We start from the raw sequence: 22,129 nt of genomic DNA on the forward strand, positions 1-22,129 counted from the left end.
TGTCGGATAATATTAATCTGTTTCAGAGAGTACTGACTATTTATCGATAATATTATAAGGCGTTTGGTGTTGTTCCGGATAAATAATCTGACTAAGTTATACTGTGTTTGGTGATGTTTCGGATAACATCAGATCAGACTATTTATAAATAATAATAATAATAAATAAATAAAATCTTTAATAATTTTAATGAAAATTGAGATTCAAATGACACAAATTTTTTTTTGGTAAGATTCATATGACAAGATTTGTTTTTCAATTGTTTTTGCCAAGATTTTTTTTCATATAACCTATTATTATAATTGTAGTATCTCATAAAAATTCCAACATACTCGCATACGTTAATAAAAACAGTACCAAATAATGTATAATTCAAAGTTATCACATATTAAGGTGATAAGAGCAAAAGAGAAAGTTGTTCATAAACCAAACTACATCAAAGAGTGAATCACAACTCCGTCGCCCCAAGTAAGAGAAGAACAAATGTTTTTCTCATAGCACCATCCAATGTCAGGAATGGTTTTTCATCACTTGCTTTCTCCAAAATTAGCCGTAGTGCCTTAATTTGGTCATTAATAGACAGGTCCATCTTTGCTTTTCTAATAGCAATTGACAAAAAAAAAATGGTTCCTAGAATTCAAGTTCATACAATTTTAATTTTGTAATTTTGCTCTTCTAGTCGTCAGGTATGTATGTATTCAACTAAACTACCAACACTAGCACAGTTGTTTGTTTTTGGACGAAAACTGGCAATACTCTGTTTAATACCAACAATCTAAATACTCCTACAATGTCGAATCACTATATCACATACAAAGAAAACATTCGATTAAAAAAAATGCCAAAAAAGAAAAATTCATAACCTAATTTCTACTAAAAATTTGAAATATATAAAGCATATTAGAGAGTATGAAAAAGAGAGAGAGTGAGAGATGGATACATGGAGAAGAATGAAGAAAATAACATGTGGAGAAGATAACAGAGAACAACCCTAGGGAGAAGAAGATGAAAAGAGCGTCTGATTTTTTTCGTAGAACGCGTGTTCTTTTTTCCTGGCCGTATAATTAAGGGTGTATTATCTAAACCAGGGTGTGTGGGTTGTATTAATTAATCAGGTAAGGAGAGTATTAAAAGCCCAACCCGTATAAAATAGTTGGGTAATTAAATAATACAAGTTGACACTAAACACCTGACATAGATTATTTACTCCTATCCATAGTCTAATACGGTGTACCAAACGAGCCCTTAGGGTTACAACTTCAAAAGCACTTATGGATAGATGCACCTGGAATCACTAAAGCAATAGTTTCAAGAAATTTTATAGGCATTCTTTTAATAGAAGCACATCCATAAAAATGCTCATGAACATAAGTGGTTCCTAAAAGCATTCCAAACGAGTCCTTGAATTTGAATTTAAATGGTTAACGAGTCCTTGAATTTGAATTTAAATGGTCCAAACCCAGTAAACACTCATATCAAAACACATGGATCAAGCAAACTATCAAAATGCATGTTAAAACTGAGTCAAGTAGAAACACAAGGAATTATGAGTAGTAATCGTCCATTGTGGACAACCTTGTTCATCAAATATTACATAAACATGGAATGAATACCCAACATGGTACTCTAAATAATTCTAAGCTAACCCAAAAAATATTATTATGCATTAAAGCCTCTTGATGGCTACTTTTACATGTTAAATTACAGCATTGGCAACAACAGAGCCTCCTAATTATGAGTAATGATTACAGAATTAAATGTGTCTAATTGTTCTGGCACCCAAAATCATGGGTGCAAATAACCACATGATGCTCCCTTCTTGCAGTACCCGCTTTCATAATATTTACATACCCGCTGGCTTTTGGGAGGAGGCCTGAATGAACCTCCTCCATTTCCATATGTCTGCCTGTTCCATTGGAACCTACCCCTACCAAAACCTATATCCCTATTCTGAAATCCCCGATCTCTTGGACCGATGAATCTGTCTCCGCCGTACCTCGACTGGCTTTCCAACATGGCCCCAGCTGGAGTACCTGGATTGATGCTTGTGTTTCCCTGCGCTATACCCTGACCACCTCCCCAACCCGTATTGGCACCTCCTTGCTCTGATCCTCCCCAGCCCATGTTTGCATTTCCCTGGGCTGCTTCCCAACTGGTTTCTGTGCTTTCTGACCTGGCTTTCCAATGATTGTCTGTACTAGCTATGTCCCAATTTTCTTTGGGTGGTGCAGTGTTTTGGATTTCTGGTCCTGCCTCCCATTGGTTGACTGAAACATCACTCGGTTTTCTGTCTCCCTCCACTTCAGCGCTTGTGGAAGAATGCACACCACATCCTTTTTGCAGATCAACAGCATTTCCCTGGCATTCCCCAAGTGGTTCATCTGTCACCATAGGTACCCGTAAATCACCACTGGAGCTTAAGGCATCACCTTTACCAGGGTCGGGGGGGCTAAATCCCTCTACAGAACTGATACTCTCATTTTTTGAACCCTCTGTAAATTCACCTCCACAATTCATGATTGATGTCGGGGTAGCCAAGCCGCTGAGAGACTCCATTGCTTCAACTTCAGCCAGAAGATCTGAAACTGATTCACCAGCTAAAGTGCAAAATTCAGTGGATCCAGTAAGAATGTCCTGCCAACCAGATGCATTGGAGGTAGGATGTGATGGGGAAGAATGAGTCAGCTGACCACTCACTGAAACCGCGGTAGCAACACAATCACCTGCCATCTCGCTTGGTTTTAGAGAAGATGCAGAGACAAGACTGGATTCCCATTCCTCAAGAGAAGTAGGTTTGGCCGGAGTTGGGGAATACCCACCCCATTCACCACCTACTTCGGGAAGTTGTGCCCCACCACCCCCTAAACTAGAAGCAGTGCTCCAGCTAGGTCCAGAATCCTGAACAGGAAAATTTGAAGATACAGACTGCTTATTTTCAGCAGCCTGACCTAGTAAATCTCCATTGCTTGGTTTTGGAGTGCGACTGGGAATATCTGGAAAACTAAGTTCCCTCTGATCTTGTTCTGACGTCTCACATGATTTAGACAAAGGAATTAAATCAGAGTTGGAATCACAGCCATTTGAAGGACTACTTACAGGTGGAGGTCTCCAGTTTTGTCCAGAAGATTGGCCTGAATGGCCCTCACTATCAGATCGGTTCTCAGTACACTGTCCATTCATAATTTGACCCTGAGCTGTCTTTGGTGGATCCAAATTTCCATTGTTCTGATCAGAGTTATTTTCTGCTCCTCTACTTTCCCCTTCTAGTGTTTCATATGGTTTCACAGGCACTACAGGTGAAGGTAGTGAACCACTCTCTTGGGCTTTATTGGGTGAAGAACTATTACCCTTCAATGGATCCTGGCCTTGCAAATGGTTTCCGGTTTGTTCCTCATTGGAATTGACAACATCTACAGGTGTACTACACCTCACAGGTTCAACGTTGCCATTATTATGCAAGCTTTGGCCATCCTGCTTCGTGTTCCAGCTCTCTTCAACCTTTTTACCATCTATTTCAGTTGCATTCATACTCTTGTTTGATCCAGCATCCTGGCCATTGTTTCTTTCATCCATGGCCACTGTAAATCCCTGAGAAAGTAAGTGGCTGTCATGTGGCAATAATGGTTCTTTATAATACTGTCCATTCACTGCATCAGCCAAAAGGATGGAGTCATCTGGTTTCTCATTTATCCTCCATATTCTATGATCCAGAGGGAAGTGCCCAGTTGTACTCCATTTACGCAGCTGTATCATCGCAAATGGTCCTTGAATTTTTCCAGTTGGGTCATGGTAGTGCCATATCTTGTCTGTCTCAAAATTATCAACAGATAGGTCCGTCTTCATCACTGCAGATAAGGGCAGCGATGAAATTTCTGATGCAAGCTCAGTAGATGTATTAGATTCAACCACCGATTGATTATTCCAATCAAAAGCCGTCAAACCAGTGGGATTGACCTGGTTCTTTATTGTACTGCATCCATTTATTCCAAATGTTTCTCTACCTCGATTTTTCTGTGCCTTGCCTCCAATATTATTTGAAATGTCACCTTCCCATGGTTGAGGGAAAGGTTCCCTTCCCTTTCTACTAAAGACAGATTTCCTTGGTTTGACTTTGTCATCTGCATACACATCACCGCAATTAACCCCAAATTAACATTTCCAAAAGAAGACTTCCATTTCAAAGGAGAAAATGATAAGATATAATTCCATGTCTATTAAATGGGGACCTTGTTTCTTATTGAAGTCTCCAGCATTGTCTTCTGACTCATAACTCGGATCCATACTAGGATCAGGGTGCACTTCCTGAGTTTCATTCAGTCTGCGCTGACGTTCCTCTGGAGAGTTCAGAAGCTGTAATTTCTCCACACATTCCCTAAGCGTAAACTATGGTCAAGGAATACTTTAAATTACTTGGACCAAAATATCTCTCGCACAAGGCAATATCAAGAATAGAGTACACAGGTACTCATGGAAACCACCTCTCAATTTAAGAACATGCTACAAGTAATTTAAAGTAAACAGAGAGTGCAATCAGAATAACCAACAAAGTGCAAACAATATCATTAGAGAAAAAAAAAAAGCATTAGAATAATCGACAAAAAAGGATATTCCTTTCTGTGTCCTTTTTCACTTGCTCGGTCGCGAAGGTGATTAAGCCGTAATACCTCTGCTTCCAGCAACTACATCGGAGAGCAAGACCATGCCAACCAAAAACCAGTATCAGAAATAGCACTTGATGACTAGTTTAGGAGAAACAATAACAACCAATGCATATACTTAAACTGGAGTAATCTATAAATATATGAAGCAAAAGGCCCTCGTGGTTAAATTTTCAAACAACCCAATTTAAAGAAAAAAATTCAAAACACAACTACTTTATTTTAAAGGGGCAAATGCGTAAAACAATAGTCTGTTGTTATGCAAATAATTAAAAAACAAAAAGGAAATAAGAGAATGTGTCTAACAAAAATTCTCTATATATAGGGATAAAGTTAAAATAAGAAAGGATATTGGTGCACATGTGAGCGTGGGTCGAGAGGCTAGTAACTATAAAAGACAACCAAATCTATCTAAAATCCTTCCACAAAAACAAACATGCATCCCCTTTTTGCCTCAGATTTAAAAGTAACGGAACTTACATCATTTACTCTAACTGCTTGAAGTGCCATTGCTTTCTCCTGAATCTCACCCTGACACACCAAGCACAAAAATCCTTCGTAAAACAAGTTGCAAATATCTTGAGCATAACATATAACAGAGCATAACAAGCAAACCTACCACAGTCAACCGTTTGGTGAGCCCACACCTTATACTTTGACGTAATCGTTTGCATTCATCCTGTACACATGAGTAAAATATCACAACTGGAAAAGAAGAAAAAAAAACTGATGACAAAGAAAGAGCATCTAAAACATGGGCAACGAACAGCATCCCCATCGTCTTGTGACCGAATAAAAACTTTATTTTGTTGTTGTCAGAGATTGAAAGAAAAACTTAAATATGAACCCGCAAGCATGCCTTAACCAATGTTCGTTTGGTTATATCATTAATTCTATGTCACAAAAGATTGAAAACAGGGTGCATATAGATTTCAAGTCAGTCATTAATGTTAAGTGTACATATAGATTTCGAGTCAGTCATTAATGGTAAGTGTACACCTTTCCCAAGCCATTTCATGCTAGCTCACATAACTGAACAAAGGAGGGTTCATGAAAATAGCACACATATGGATTTCAAGTCCATCATTAGTTGTAAGTGTACATGTTCCCCAAGCATCCTTTCATGCTTAGTTCACATAACTGAAGAAAGCTGGATTCAATTAAATAATTACGCTCCAAGCACTTTCATTATTGATATCTAAACTATCACACTACTTGCAATCTCTATACGCCTTTCCTAAACTTGAGTTCCAAAAGTATTCTTTTAAATAAATCACTAAAAGTTCTAGCATGTGCAAATAAGTGATACCAAGGCACCCCTGGGAGGAGGAGAGTAGGCAATAAGTTTACTCACCTGGGTGAATTCCTGATTAGAGATCTCATCAATTGATATAACCTCTTTCTTGTCTAAGTTCAAGATTTCAAGCTTGACATCAGTTGTTCTTGTGCCAATTTTATAAGGTTTAGCAACCTTGATGGTACCTGTACACAAAGATGTCAACAATATTAACTTTTCATGATTACAGCGGAAATATAAGAAATAACTTGAAGCATTGATCGTATTAACTAATACCTATAACTTGGACAAGCCTATAAATCTCTTGCTTTTGATCACCACTAGAAATTCTTATTCGCACAACTGAACCAACCACCTTCTCATGAAATTTATCAATGTCTTCAATAAGAATCTCCATCCAGTTACGGCGCAAGTAAATCAGATTGATGTTGTGAACATCAATCGCTGCATATGCAGCTGGATTAGTCTGTGGTCCTTTCTCATCTACTCTTTTACGTGTTTTACGCCTCTTATCATTACCCATCATCATTTGATTATCATGGATCCCATCAAACTCCATTTGGCTGGAAACACTAGTAACAACTGCAGCACTGCTAATATTATCTGCCCTGGAACTTTCCTTTATAAGGAAGTGAGATTCAAGAAGTTTTAACATTTCAAAGTGACCCACACATTCTTTCCCAAACAGATTTATGAGCCTTGAATCACAAACAATTTGGCATTTCCGGCGAGGATCACGAAGACTGTTTTTCTTTATGTACTCGAGCAAAAGTGCCTGGACATCAAATTGAGATAGCACAGATATATCACCATTTTTCATATGAGCAACAAACGCCAGGAGCTCCTTTGATGCCCAAACTGTGCCTTCAGAGAAAGGCATCCCTCTACCACCAAGTGATTTTTCAACAGTCAAATCCTTGTTAGAAATTCTAGGCTTTTTATTACTTCTTTTTGAATGTGTTGCTTCCAGGTCTGCAAAAGAGTTGAGAGAAATTGAATCCGTTGTTTTATCCCCATTATATAGTTCACCCGAAGAATCCCTCTTACAAACCACAACAGCCGGTCCTTTCCATGGATTTTTAGCATTAATGAGCTCGTCCAGAGTTAATGATAGTTTCCCTTTCAAAAGATTCCAGTAAACCTTGAACAGATACTCCCAGCTGCTTTTGTCATCAAAATCTACTTGGGCCTGCACAAAAGTTATATGAGAAAGGAAAGAGATAAAATTGCACCCCCAGACAGAAATAAATTTAAAATAAAAAAAGAAACAAGGTGATTTGTCTCCTAAAAAACTCCAAAAAGGTAGAACATGATGGAACGCCACTTTACTATCAGCAGCAAATAAGCGTGCACTACTGGGGGCACAAAATAAAAAATAAAGAAGGAAATAAAACAAAAACCTAAAGCATTCTTGATATGAAAGAGTTTTCTGCTCTTAAATCAATCCAAACCCTCTCCAAATGCCAAAAAACTGAGAATCCTCGGTTCATAGGAAAAACTACACTACTGGAAGTAATAACTACATAAAATAATTAAATAGGCCAAAACATGTTTCAGCATACCACTTCCTTATTTCCTTGCACATTTTCAATTAGCATTATAGTTCTCATACATGTTCCACAAAATCCTTTGTTTCCTCGTACACATTGATAATCAGCATCCTTAGTACAACCTTTGCACAGAGAATAAGTACAAGTATAACACCAATAATGTGAAGCCTTCTGACAACTGCTGCATATATGCCAACCTGAAATGCATCAGAACCAGAACACCAAAATGTGAACAAATTGAACAACCAAGGCATGAAAACTTAACGCTAAAAAGATAATAAATAACAGGTTAATAAAATTTACGCCAAACCCTAACTAAAAAATGACCCCTTCACAACCTGATGCTTAACTTTATGTTCACAAAAACTGCCATGAATACTATTTAAAAGTTAAAATTAAAACCCATGACTCATTTCTAGCGTGCCTACAGAACTAAACAAAAATTGGTGAAAAATGAACAAGCTATTAATGTAGTGCAACGTACCACAATTCCATTTGGCCTTTGATTTAAAGAAAGATTCGTCCCGCTTGATGCACGATGGATGGTATGCCTTAGGACAGCCCCTAACGAGTAACAATCCACAAAGAAGCATTGAATTAAGCAATGCAAATGAGTACCAACAACACATTCGCAAAATGAAATATCCATTTGATTGCCAATAAGGAAATAAAATAACCCACAATAGCTAAATTAAGTAAAAGTTCGGATTTTTCTAGCAAGGACTAATCATAATTGGACTCAATTGACTAAGACTGCGGAAAAACCAGACTCTGACCTGCGGTCACAAAGCACGAGGCTTCCACCATCGAAGCAAATGAAGCAAACGTCCTCTTCTTCGTTCTGCTTCCTCACCGGCGTCGCTCTGACGTGCCCACTAGGCGGCCGACCCCGCCTCCGTTTCCCTAAGCTCTTCTCCCCCGCCACTTTGACCGCCACGTCCGCCATCATCTGCCCCACCCTACCAGCAACCATGCCGCCGCCGGCGACCGTCTGGGGAGCTCCGACAAGCCGCGAATCATCCAGGTCCCCGATCGCTTCGCATTGATCAACACTCATGCGGTCCTCCGCGGTCGGCAGCGACCGGTCAAAGGGCTGCGCCTGTTCTCCTCTTCCTCCTCCTCCATCTTCTTCTAGACTAGGTCTGTAGAAGGTGGAGGAGAGCTGAGCTTTCTGGAGCTCCATGAGCTACAATTGAAGTAATAAAATTGAATGGTAAAGGGGATTGGAGGAGAGAGATTGAAAACCCTAGATGTTGGAGCTGCAATTATGAGAAGTGGCTACAGAAGCAGCGCACATGGAAATGGAGGACCGGGCGAGGATGTGACAGAGCATTGGGTCGGGTTTCGGGTTGCGTTGCGCAACAGACTTTTTTTTCCAAAAAAAAAAACCTTGGGTTTATTTATGATTGTGGATATGGGGCTTGGAGGAAGAAGAAAAAGTGAGGATGACCGGCGACACACGGAGCTGTGGAAAGGTGAACACTTGGTATTGGGTGGAAATGGAAGGAAGAGAGAGAGAGAGAGAGAGAGAAGGGAAATTGAGAAAATGGGGGAAAGGGGTCGTTTGGGTGGGCAAAGGCAGGCTGGGTACCTTTTTCTCTTTCTCATACAGAAGGCGTCAAACGCGGCTCTTGTGAGTTTTGATTCTCTCATCCCGAGCACCACGTGGTGAGTGGGCACCCAAGAAAGGTGATCGCATGTGGGGCCCACCTTGAATTTTTGTTCAACGCTTTAAACATGTATCCAAAGAATTTAGGGCATGTTTACGTATCAGTAATGGAGAAAGTAAGGAATCAGATAATTTAGGAATCGGGGAACTACTGAATCGGTATGGGAAGAATCATTCCCATTAAGCTGTTTACTAAACATACGAAATTAGTAAAGGAATGGGGTTGATTCCCATTGTTATTGTTTACTAATTTTCATGAATCAGAATCCAAATTAATTTGATTACTAAAATGCCCTACACATTTTCACCACATCACATATATAAAATTCACCCAAAACCAAAAGCTATAGGAAAAGGGGTTTTGAATTAATCAGTAAGAGGGAATCCGTTATGAAAGAAAATTATCAGCAATTTATTCTGAACCAAAAGCTAGACAAGCTAACCTGGCTAAGAAATCTTTGATCAAGTGAGATAAAATTCACAAAAGAAGTCACCTGTGTTGTAACGTTAAGGGTTTGAGTTGTTTGAACTCCTTCTGGCGTGTATTTTTATTTTTTTTAGGGTTTGAGTTATTTTGGAATTATAATAAAGTGGTAAGGGTATTTTTGGAAGTTAATAAGAGAAAGCAGGAATGGGAATCGTATCGACTAGTCCCCCCTAGTCGATCTGATACCTAGTTTTGAGGGAATGTGATTACGGATTTTGAGGTGGGGCCCACTTATTTTTTCATTCCTGATTGCAAGTAAACGCAGGGGAAGTCAGGAATGGAAATCATTCCCTTTCCTCCCATACCCATTACTGATACGTAAACATGCCCTTAATGTGTGACAGTCCATACCGTAACTCTAACTTGGTATGTTTTGCCCCTTCTGTTTTGACATCTCATTGAAATTGATTTTGAGCTAGTTCAGTGTATTTGAGCATGCTATGAAATTGATTTTGATATCTTTTAGAATGTTTAGGAGATCGATAAGATTAAGATACATGGAATTTAGAGTTTGTTTTATTAGAGATATATTAATGTAATTACAATGCAAAAAAATGCATTGATGGTGAGTATCAATTGATATTTTATTAATCAACTTTGCAACAATAATGGTACCTATATCTTTCGTTTTGAGAGAAATACGATAGATTGTATTCATACTTTATGTTTAAAGGTCGTTAATCATGAAGGTCAATACAAATATGAGTAATCAAGGTTAATACAAATACATAAGCACAATGATCATAAATAGTTTATTCAAATATGGAAGAATTCACGGGCAACAACAAACATACAATGTGTACCTTCCACACATGAAAGCCACAAGCTTAGAAAATCCATGCAAAGACCTCAGTGCACAAAACTACAACTACAACTATAACCTTTAAACTCTTACTAATAAAACCTATAAGTAAGACTAAAAACACGCAACAAACTCAAAAAAGTTGATACACTTATTACAACTCAAAAAATTGAAAAACAAAACAACAAAATAAATGTCAATCTGCCAGCACGTCATTCAAAGACAACAAAACACCAAAATCCAACCAAAACTAATAAAAGTCCAAAGGGGTAGAGGGGTGAAGGCAAAGGAAGGAAAGGATATGAGAGAAGAGAAAAGGGGAGGGAACGGTAGCAGTTGAGGGATGGAGGTCACCGACCCCAAGGGGGTAGCGGCCAAAACTTACCACCACCATCACCACTTGTGCTAATTTGAAGAACTTAATGCCCCTACCTTTTTTAGTGGACATTTTTTTTTCCCTTATTTTCTTTTTAAAAAAACTTTTAGCTACTTTATATTAGTATTTAATAAATAGAGTATATGTTAGATGATTAGCAATTTATTGATAATATTTTACTTATTAACGCTTTTTTTATAAAACTATGGATGTGATGTGGGTGTGGAATGTGACAAAAATAGTAATACATTCCTTGCCTTTATTTTTATTAGAGCATTCACAATCATGCTCTCTATTTTTTAGTTAAATTTTAGCTAAAAACATATAAAAGTTATTTTAGGAGCTCTTTATAAAATTTAAACTTCAATCATGCTCTATAGTTTAGGGAGTCATAAATGTTATAACTCTTTTTTGATTAGTCCATCTCTATTAAAAATAAAATAAAAATAGTTAGCATTAAATAAAGATTTGAAATACTCATTAAATAAAGCAGCATTAAATTATGGGAAGCCATTAGGAGTCTTTTCTCTCTCCTCAAATTTAAGAGCTCCTGGAAGTCTCCCTATTTTAGGAGGTGGATAGAGAGCATGGTTGGAGTTATATTTTTACAATTCATCTGTAAAATTTGTCTAAAGATGTGGTTTAGGGAGCCCATTGTAAATGCTCTTAGCGCTCTGTTCTTTAACATTTTCTTTAGAGTGCTACTAAACGAACCCTAAAATTAACTGAGTACATTCTACTACCAAACTATTTATTGAACTATAATTTATCCTAATATAAAATGACCAAAAAGGATATATTGAATTGTGAAACAAATTAAATTTAAGGGAGACTTTGGAAAAGACCAAAGGAGAGAGAATTTTTTTTAAAAGAAGCCAAAATGGACAAATTTGCCCTTATTTATTTTTGGATTTCCTAAGGAATCCTTTACATTTGCATGTCTTTGATTTGAAAGTTGAGAGGTTTTTTTGTCTTTTTTGAAAAAACTTTAGCTTTTTTCAAAAGTGAAAGTTTTTTTTTGTGGTTAAAACCTAAATTTACTAAATTGGAATAATCACACCTTACTCACTATATTCAACCCTTATTAGACATAGAAAAGTCTTCGTATTGCTTGGTGCTCACGAATAACGCATCGAGTACTAGTTTAGGATTGGTATTACGAAATTAAAGATTTTGATGAAACCCAATATCTGAAAAGAGGGATTCATGTAAAAAAAGAAACCTGGTTTATGATTGGTATTAGAGTGTTGTACTATGGCCATTTTTTGGTAGTTAAATAGGGTGTACTTAGTTAATTTTACATTTTGATTAAAATATTAGGGTTAACGTGTACTCAGTTAATTTTTGGGTTCGTTTAGCAACATTCTTTTCTTTAATAGATGGCTGAAACATATTATGTGTAATTTTAGGGTTCGTTTAGCAGCACTCTTTTCTTCAATAGATGGCAGAAACATATTATGTGTATAATTATATGCTTTAAATTTTATTATTAAGGAGATCCTAATTTAAAATATTTTTCAATATTAAAAATAAAAGTATGAGTATCACTAAATTAAGAGTCAGTCAATGTCCTTTTTTTTTTACATAAAGATGAAATTTGAATTCTTAATTATAGTTGAAAGTTCATTTGATAATAATATGTGTTTGAGAGAAAAATGATAATTATATTCATAAAATCATAAGAGACAGTATAAATACCCATAAGGGTTAATACAAAGATGGAAATATAATAACCATGTAAGGTTAATCCATATACATAGAAACACACCGGAAATATCAAGCCCACAAAGTGTATTTCCACTAATAGCCACATAAGGGCAAAAGAAATTTTGACACAAAAACCGCTAGACTACAAATAAACACTCACAAAGAGTTAATGCAATTATTACAACTCAAGAAACAATAATCACACAACAAGTGAGTAAAAGCTGCTCGACCACCTTGTACGTCTCTAAATTCGCCAACAAAACCACCAGTGCACTGCTACTTCTTCATTACCCAAAATTCCAAAGACAACAAAACTACAAGATGCCAATGAAAATCACTAGCGCAACATATTTTGATTATAGTATATTTTCAAGATATGTGTGACTGGTGATGGCCTAAAAAAGGAAGTACGTGAGATGCTGAGTAGTGAATTTTCCACGTAGAATGTCTTGGGAAAAAATCATCTGCATTTTCTTCATCGGTTTTTTTTCTTCATATATATTGGATGTAAACAAAGGTTCTCGTTATCGTATTTGCGTCTCCTCCAAATGCTACAAAATATTCAATACAACAATTTAGCACTAAAAATCTACATTGAAATAAAACCCATGTCTTAAATAGCACTTCTTCAGTCGAAGCACGTTACTGAACAAATTTAACGCGTTTGGTATATGATGATGATGATAATAGAAATATGCTTAGGACTTTGGACCATTTGCTTAATTATTGTTGGACCGTTAGAGCTTTGCTATAAATTTATCAATCAAAGTTTAGATATTTAATGAAATTAGTTGATGCAATTTTTCTCGTGCATATATGGTTGCAACTAAATGAGCATAAGTACAATTATAATAAATTTGAAAAGAACTTTCTTAAATAATGGAAATTTTCATATTTTATATTTCTTAACGTTGATAAATTAATTTTCTAAAAAATGCGACGATAGATATCTTTTAAAAGATAATGCTTGCTGGGCTTTGTAGGTTAACTCTTTCCAAGTTTGAATTAGGAGCTATTTTTTATTTGCCTACGGAATTTATCGGTGAGTTGAAGGTGGAAGGACGCTCTTCGGGGTGTTCAGAGGTTGTTGAGCAACAATGTCCTTTCTCTTGCTTTTTAAGGACTCTCGTTTTTAATGAGATAAAGCTCAGTTGGTTGAACTCTTTCACCTCCACCTATGTGGGTAAAGGTAAGAAACTCTCGGCACCCAACAAATATTTGTATAAATCCCCCTCCCCTAATCGCTTGTACTCCTTTTTTTTTTTTTTACTTTTTCTAATTTGAAAACTATTTTAAGTTCGAAGATTCCAACACTCATTAATAATAAAAAATACCAGTACAAATAAGAATGAATAAGAAGTAAGGCACGTTTATAATTAATAATGATTTTTATAGATATTATGTTTAACATGACATTTGATAGCACTTGTCATAATAAAGCAAATTTATTCATCTGATTGTAACATGAATACAATTTCATTTGTTCTTGATATTGAGGAGCTGATTTGTTGAAAAAGGTCAAACGGTTAGGTGGGTTTTTTTTTTTTTTTTTTCCGGGGCAGCAAACAAATAGATTATGCATTTCAATTTTCAATGGAGTCGAACCAAGTGACCGTGAACTGCCAAGCACTAAAATGCTGGACACATGTACATTGGCTGCTTGTTTTATAAAAAAGTTACTCTATTTACTAATCATGAATTGAAATTAAAAAAATAAATGAAGCTCACACAAAATTAGGAATTAAATTCTTAATTTTGAAGGAATTCAATTTTTAAGTAGGAGGTGGTATTCTAATTCCTTAAGAACTAACCTATTAGAAATTTAACCATTATTTCCTCATACAATTTTTAAAATTTCAAATTTGACATCTACTTTAACTCAACAATAAGGATATTAAGTAAGGGGTCCCATTAAGTAATTAACACTATTCATACCCCAATTCGATTCCATATCATTTAGTAAACAACTTTAATAGGAATACGGAATCTAACTCTCCTCAATCTATATGGTTTAGTAAACAATTTCAATAGGAATCCGAAATCTAATTCTTCTCAATTCAATTCCTCATAATCCAATTACGGATTAGTAATCATGCCATATATTTAACACCAAATTCTCCGCCATAAACTTTTAACCACTAATATTTTATGCGCATTTCTTATTTAAATTTGTTAGTTTTTTATTTTTATTTTTGTCATAAATGTAAATTTATTTGTTAGTTGGAATTTTTGGTCCACACAATTACACCACACTCTTGTAAACTTCAGTTTCCACCACGTAATAACATGAACATAAACCCAAAATGTACACTCCATATTTCGACACTTGAACTCGGTTCTAGGGACTTGGCACGATCCTACATCCAGGCTAACCTGGACTGTGGCCTAGGTGAGTTTATTTTTAGTAGACTAAAATAATACCGCCCATCCCATTGACATCCCCATCCCAGCCAATTAAAATTCCATTAACAACCCTACCCCACATGTCTGACCGATAAGTTAACAAACTAACCACACATAAATAAAAGAGATATTTAGTGATATACTTATTTTTAGCACTAATATTATAAATAAAACATACATTATTGAATTTCTATAAACAAACCCAAAAAATAACAGTTGGTCTTATTGAATTTAATATTAATTATTAAATTACTTTGATGTCCTATTGAGTGTTTTGGGTATTTTTATGAGATTTTGGGAAGACTTGTTTTAAGAAATTGATGGGAGTTTTGTAATTTATAAAAAGTTAAAAGCCTATTTTTATATTATAAATGGGCTGATCTTTGAGTCTGCAAATTGACCTGACCCAACACATCGACGGCTTCAACCCCATCTACAACCAACTATAAGCCCCAATCTACGGGCCATCTCATCCCCACGCCAAGGATGGCATCGCCTAGGACATGCGCAACCACAAGCTCGGCTTCGTTGAGGATGCTTCTTTTGAATCCTTCATCTTCGATGAGCAGTACAATACTTTTCACAAGTATGGCTACGCGGTTGACCCATCATCCTCTGCTGGGTATAATTACATTGGTGATTTTGAGGCCTTGCAGAAGAATGATGCCGTTTCGGTATATAACATACCCCAGCATGAGCAGAAGAAGAAGCGAAAGATAGAAAAGAGGAACGAATTAGAGGAAGCTGAGGGTGTGGATGACGACATGGACCTAGATGGGCTGGGATTTTTTGAGTTTATTTTTTTAAAATTTATGTTATTTTATTATTTTATGTATAAAAAATTTGGTTAGTAAGTGGGTCTCATAGTAGACATGTCAACATTTAACGATTGACCACACAGTCAACTTAACAGAGAGATGAAATTGGACATTGTTGCAAACGTAAGGGTGTAAATTGATAAAATTAATATCCTATGGTCCATATTGAGAACCATCCCAAACTTGCTGGGTGTCTTTTGTCATTAGCCGTTAAAAATACAAACTAACCCTACACGAGACCACTTACGCAAAAAAACATTCATTCTCTTTTTGCTCAATTACCCAAGCCTTGTTGTTCGGAAAAAAATAAAATAAAATCATCCCTCTCTGTCACGCAGGACGTGGTAATGCACACCAAATCCATCACCCCTGTCATTCTTGAAGACTTAATTAAAGGACGTAATCTTCAATTCTTCATCTTCTTTAATTTTCTTCTCTAAATTTGTTGATGTTGAAATTTTGGAGATTTAGAATTTATAAAGTATCAATTAGGGATTACAATTGAGACTTATAAATTATCAATTGGGGATTTTTAGTCTGTATGTTTACATCTTCTATATATTATTCAATAGGTTATACTTTATATAAGTGTTTTTTGTATTTGTTTTTTGCATTAGATGCATTTTGATGGGTAAGACTCATTATGTTCCCCGTGTATTTTTTTGTTATCAACGAAATTCAATCGTACTGTTGAATTTTCTATAGGTTTGTATGTAAGGTAAATTTAACCCACGCCATTTTGACATCTTGAGTCCGTCCTTGCTAGGGACCTCAAACTCCAAAAGTGGGCAAAAACCTCAAAACTTATACATGAAACACAAAATCAAACTACAAATCTCTAACTATGAGTCAAAACTTGAGACCACAAAGACTAATAGATAGGTTTCACCTTTTTTTGTTTATACAATATTATCTGAATTCCATTATAGTTGCAGATATGAGTTAGATCAATTGGTTATGACAGTGAGCTCACTTTCTCGTGCCCCTCCTCATCAATTAAAATAGCATCTCACTTTAGTTTTAAAGTTGTGTCCGTCATGTCGATTGATGGATTTTTTATGTGTGTATAAAAATTTAACAACTCTATCATGTATACTTTTGTATGTCCTATCCCAATTGATTGGTAGACAACTCCCATTGAAAACGTTTCCAAACCTAAAAACGAATCAAAATGCAACTTATTTTACATTATATTTTTAATCACTAGTTTTTACCTAAAAGAAAAATTTATGAACTAACTTTTTGTTTATTGATATTTCTCCTTTTAATGTTGCGCGGTTGAAAGAGGGGCAAATTAACAAAACTGAAAAAGGAAAAACACAAAAACACAAAAATAGAAAAAAGAAAAACCAAACACGGATGCCGGGCCCAATTTTGTTGGGTGCCCATCACTCAATAGAGTTGATGTTTCGTGTGCAGCGAGGCAAAGCATTCACCGCGAAGCGTTTGGTTTGGCGTATTTAAGCATTCAACACCTCTGCGTTCCTTTCGCGAAAGTAACGGAGTCAATCTTCTTCGTCACCATCCCCCCAACCAAAACCCATTTGCTAGGACCAGTATGTTGCAGAGACCTCGACGACGCTGCGAGGGCACGGCCATGGGCGCCATCGTGCTCGATCTCCGCCCCGGCCTTGGAATCGGACCCTTCTCTATCGGTGATTTGCTATTAATTTATGTATTTGCCTTCTTAATCATCGAATATGTTCACAATTGTTCAGTTTTTAGCCTAGGGTTAAGAGTATTTTTTGTGGAATTGAAATTCGAATCAAATTAGTGCAATTTCATTTCATCCCGAGAAAAAGGTTAGAAACTTAGAACTGTTATAAGGAACTGATCGGTTTTGTAAATTAGCTTGGCTTAGTTCATGCGATTATTTCATTTATGTGACAATTTACATTTTACCATATTTGAGAGTTTTATCAGGCATTTAACATCTGGCTAGGTTTAGTTTAGGTTGAATTTGAGATGCTTTCCTTGGTTTCAACGTTACTCTGCTAGACTTAGTATGTGTTTTATTGCGTTTTTGAGAATCAAATAGTTAATGTTATAAAGATTTGGTATGAACATCTGCGTTGGTATGTTTTTATTTTATAAAAATTCGTTGGTGTTACAAGCTCACCTTATTTTTTGGAATTACTTCAAAATGTTTGTTTCAGGAATGCCGATATGCGAAGCATTTGCTCAGATAGAGCAGCAGCCTAACATTTATGACGTCGTCCACGTGAAGTATTATGATGAGGTTTGGATCATTGTACCGAGTTATATATCATTATTTCGTGTGTAATTGAATGTAGACACACATTTTTAGAATGTTTTTTTGTTGTCCTTTACGTCTGCTGTGATTTGCTTTATTCCTCTACGATACCTTTATGCACAAAATTTACGTAACAGACAAATAGCACCATGATTCATAAGGTGTATGTCTTGAAATACCATAAGTTGTAACAACCACTTATTACCATTCTTCTCCCGTGCAGGAGCCTCTTAAGTTGGATATTGTTATCAGCTTTCCAGATCATGGTTTTCATCTTCGGTTTGATCCTTGGTCACAGGTGTTCTTCCTTACTTACATTTAATTTGTTATCTTCCCTGCATGTGCTTTGTTTTTTTGCTCATCGAAAATTCATTTTCACACATATTAGTAATGCTTTGTTTACTCTGATGTTGAATAAGTATATGACCACTAGGATGATGCAGCTATTAACTAATGGCCATGTGGCCGAGTCTTATGGTATCTGCTCGTGTATCATCAATTTAAAATTGGAAATATTGATAGCAAATCCATGAATTCTCTACCCAATTATGTTATATTAGTTGTTGTGGCTAATACCGTGTGTTGAAAGTTACCTTAAGTGGTACATAAGAAAAAATATCTTGCAGGATGTAAGAGTGGAATGTCATGGCTAGTCCATGAAGCAATAGAGGGATCATGGACGTTTTGAAATGAATGGAAAGATAATCTGCTTTCATTAAGTGATTTATTTAATAATAAAAAACAGAGAATCTTGAAGACTTTTTGAAATTCAGAAGAACTACACGATAGTCATTTAATTTTCTCTTTAGAGTTTGATATTGTTATGCTTTTAATTGTTGTATCTGGGCTATCTCTTTTAATATGCCAGGCAAATTTGTAGGTGGATTGGCAGTATTTTTGGATTGTTTTTGTGGATTATAATATCTTCAACTGTCTTATGTTATGATAGGGTTGGCTAACTCGAAATTCTATTGCAGAGGCTGCGTCTTGTTGAGATTTTTGATATAAAACGACTTCAAATGCGCTATGCCACTTCCTTGATTGGGTGGGTTACTTTACTTCAGGCTTTCTATTATATCCCATCAGGTATATTATTGAACTTCATTTCTGCTTTCAGGGGACCATCCACTCTAGCTACTTTTGTAGCTGTATATGCACTGTTTGGGCCAACCTTTCCTGGAATTTATGACAAGGATAGAGGTGTCTACACTCTATTGTACCCAGTATGTAATTACTTAATCTTCATATTTCTTTATTTTATCTCCTTATTCACTCATCTTACAAGATGGAATCTGTTTTGTGTTTCTACCAACCATGGCTGTGTCAGGGACTTTCCTTTGCTTTTCCAATTCCTAACCAGTATACAGATTGCTGCCATGATGGAGAAGGTATAGTACTGACATTTTTTACTCAATAGTTTCTTGCTTTACAGATTTTGCTAGTTCTAACAACTTGATTTTTATTGCTTTTGATTATGAAAGCGGAATTACCATTAGAGTTTCCAGATGGAACCACACCAGTTACGTGCCGTGTCTCCATTTATGACAGTTCTACTGATAAAAAAGTTGGTGTGGGTTCCTTGATGGATAAGGCTTCTGCTCCTCCATTACCAATTGGCAGCCTCTATATGGAAGAGGTGCATGTTAAGGTTTGACTTCTTTCTCCATCTTCTCTGCATGATTTCCATTAAACCCTGGTTTGTTTTCTCCTATTACATCAACTGTCCAGCGTGAAGGATGGGCATCGTGGAGATTATAAACCATGATTCGGAGGATCAAAGGCTTTTGCTTTGTAGCTTCCTTCATGAGTGGTTTACTATTGGCCCCCAATGTTACGCGTGCAAATTATTTCAGTGTACTTGTTTGAAACTGGTGACTGTAGTTCTTGGATGTTATTCAATTCAAATTTTATTTTGTCCAGCTAGGGGAAGAATTATACTTTAATGTTGGTGGTCAGAATATTCCTTTTGGTGCATCGCCTCAGGCAAGTTCTTGATCTCCTGCTGTTAAGCTATAGTTTGTCTTTCTTTTTGGCTGGGAAATTCTGCCATTGTTCTGTTGTTTGTCCTGCGTAACAGTTTCCTGTTTTTTTACAGGATGTTTGGACTGAATTGGGTCGCCCTTGTGGGATACATCAAAAGCAGGTATTGCTGGTGTTACGTCTAAGCATGTTTTCTAAATGCATTTGTCATATTGGTGACCGTTGATTCTGTTTGCTGTGTAGGTAGACCAAATGGTTATTCATTCTGGATTGGACTCTCGTCCACGGACAACGCTGTGTGGCGATTACTTCTACAATTACTTTACCCGTGGTTTGGACATTTTATTTGATGGGCAGGTATCATTTATTCTTCTGGTTGTAAATGTACATTGATGATGTTTTGCATGATAATGTTTGTGCTCGGACATTTGCAGATCACTTTTCTCTTTTGTTTGTCTCCAGACTCATAAAATCAAGAAGTTTGTTTTGCATACAAACTATCCTGGTCATGCAGATTTCAACTCATACATAAAGTGCAATTTTGTCATCTTTGCTTCTGACTGTAAGTCCTTTTCTGATTCTGAAGTTTCCAGTTGGATCTATGGACTGAAACTGATGGCATGTTTTTTTTTCATCCTCGCAGTGGGGGGGTCTTTTCAGGAGGTAAATAACTGCAAACACAGGATTACACCAAGCACGAAGTGGGAGCAAGTGAAGGTAAACGTTCTATTGGCTAGTCCTTTTCAGACTGTTACAGTTGTTGCATTGTTTTCCAATAGTAACAGCTTTCTCATGGTAACCTAATTGTATCCTTGATGGCATCTTTCATCAGTGTACTCCTTTCAGTGTATATTGATCATGATTGGGGTTATGTTAGTAACAAAAGAATGCTCTTTGTAGGAAATCCTCGGGGACTGTGGCCGAGCTGCCATCCAGACACAAGGTTCTACAAGCAATCCATTTGGATCTACTTTTGTATATGGTTATCAAAATGTGGCATTTGAGGTGAGTTGATGAATGTTTGATTCAATCAATTCCCCTTTTCCCAGTAATACGGAAAACAAAGTTGTAATTTATATGCCAACTCGAAGTTCTTTGTAGTGCAACAATTATTTGCACAAGTCAGTTTTTTTTCCAGTTAGTGCGCCTGTTATGGTTGTGCTTATGATTGGTAATAAATATCATGTTGATAATCAACAGGTGATGAAGAATGGTTACATTGCAACTGTGACTCTTTTCCAGTCATGATTTTGTTGCTTCTACAGGTATTCTTAGTAATATCATGTTCCCTTACACATTGGAAAACGACTGCATTGTTATATTCCATCTATGAGATGATCATCAACAAGGCTGGTTATATTTTTATTTTTAATTTCTTTTTGGGGTATAAATGTATCTCTTGCTTCATTGTTTTGATTTTTGTTTGGCCCAGTTGGATGATGGCATTTCATGGGGACACAGGTGGGACTTTTACTGTCGGTGAAAGCGACTCATGCTAACATGCTTTTAGCAAATGTGAGAATGCCAGGGAGTGATGACAATTGTACAGTTATGTATATCGACTTGTACAGAATAAATCGTACTGTAAAAACATTTAAATACTATCTTCTGTAATGGTTGAAAATGGAAGTTTGTAACTTCTTGTATGCTCAATTCTTATTGTATGTATGATGAAGCTCACAATCATTCGCCAGTTGCTTTCTTGCAACCTACAAGGATTGTCCATAGTGCCAGATTTCTTGTAACCGGCTCTGCCTGCCAATCAATGGGGCATGACAATATCAATGTACATATGATCAACATAAAAATAGGGATTCATTTACACGTGCCAAGTAGCAATTTGAGTTGCTTTTTTCATCTGGGCCCAACGTTTTTTCTTTTTATATATATATATATATATATATATTTATTAATAAACTCTTTTAAGGGTTTGCAGCTATTTCCAGTTACGTAATGCTCTCATGAAATCAATCTGATAAAATTGCGATTGTTTGAATCAATTGAATCTAATCGGAAAAAAAAAAATTGCTAAACCGGTTGTGTGTCGTGTATTAGTAACGAGTTTAATGGCCATTCTTCTGGGACTTTCCATTCCCTAAAGACATTATTACATAACTAGAACGTATGG

General features: G+C 36.2%; 2 protein-coding genes across 2 annotated transcripts; one reads left to right on the top strand and one right to left on the bottom strand.

The window, feature by feature from the left end:
• Window positions 1,530-9,108, bottom strand: LOC18771639 (zinc finger CCCH domain-containing protein 44). The gene is made up of 10 exons (XM_020568004.1): window positions 8,282-9,108; window positions 7,990-8,069; window positions 7,518-7,702; window positions 6,232-7,144; window positions 6,013-6,140; window positions 5,278-5,337; window positions 5,139-5,189; window positions 4,609-4,679; window positions 4,227-4,378; window positions 1,530-4,118 (listed from the first exon to the last, which is right to left on the bottom strand). Exons 1-10 carry the CDS (start codon window positions 8,686-8,688, stop codon window positions 1,786-1,788), a joined length of 4,380 nt encoding a protein of 1,459 aa, XP_020423593.1. The 5' UTR covers window positions 8,689-9,108; the 3' UTR covers window positions 1,530-1,785.
• On the top strand, window positions 17,051-21,823 carry LOC18771692 (UPF0183 protein At3g51130). Its single transcript, XM_007202117.2, has 15 exons — window positions 17,051-17,422; window positions 17,924-18,006; window positions 18,245-18,319; window positions 18,999-19,066; window positions 19,139-19,244; window positions 19,349-19,409; window positions 19,503-19,669; window positions 19,942-20,004; window positions 20,117-20,164; window positions 20,245-20,358; window positions 20,464-20,563; window positions 20,645-20,718; window positions 20,902-21,006; window positions 21,202-21,266; window positions 21,434-21,823. The coding sequence occupies exons 1-14, from the start codon at window positions 17,326-17,328 to the stop codon at window positions 21,247-21,249; spliced, it is 1,209 nt and encodes a 402-aa protein (XP_007202179.1). The 5' UTR covers window positions 17,051-17,325; the 3' UTR covers window positions 21,250-21,266; window positions 21,434-21,823.

This window comes from Prunus persica, chromosome G7 (genome assembly GCF_000346465.2).
Source record: "Prunus persica cultivar Lovell chromosome G7, Prunus_persica_NCBIv2, whole genome shotgun sequence".
Classification (NCBI taxonomy): Eukaryota; Viridiplantae; Streptophyta; class Magnoliopsida; order Rosales; family Rosaceae; genus Prunus; species Prunus persica.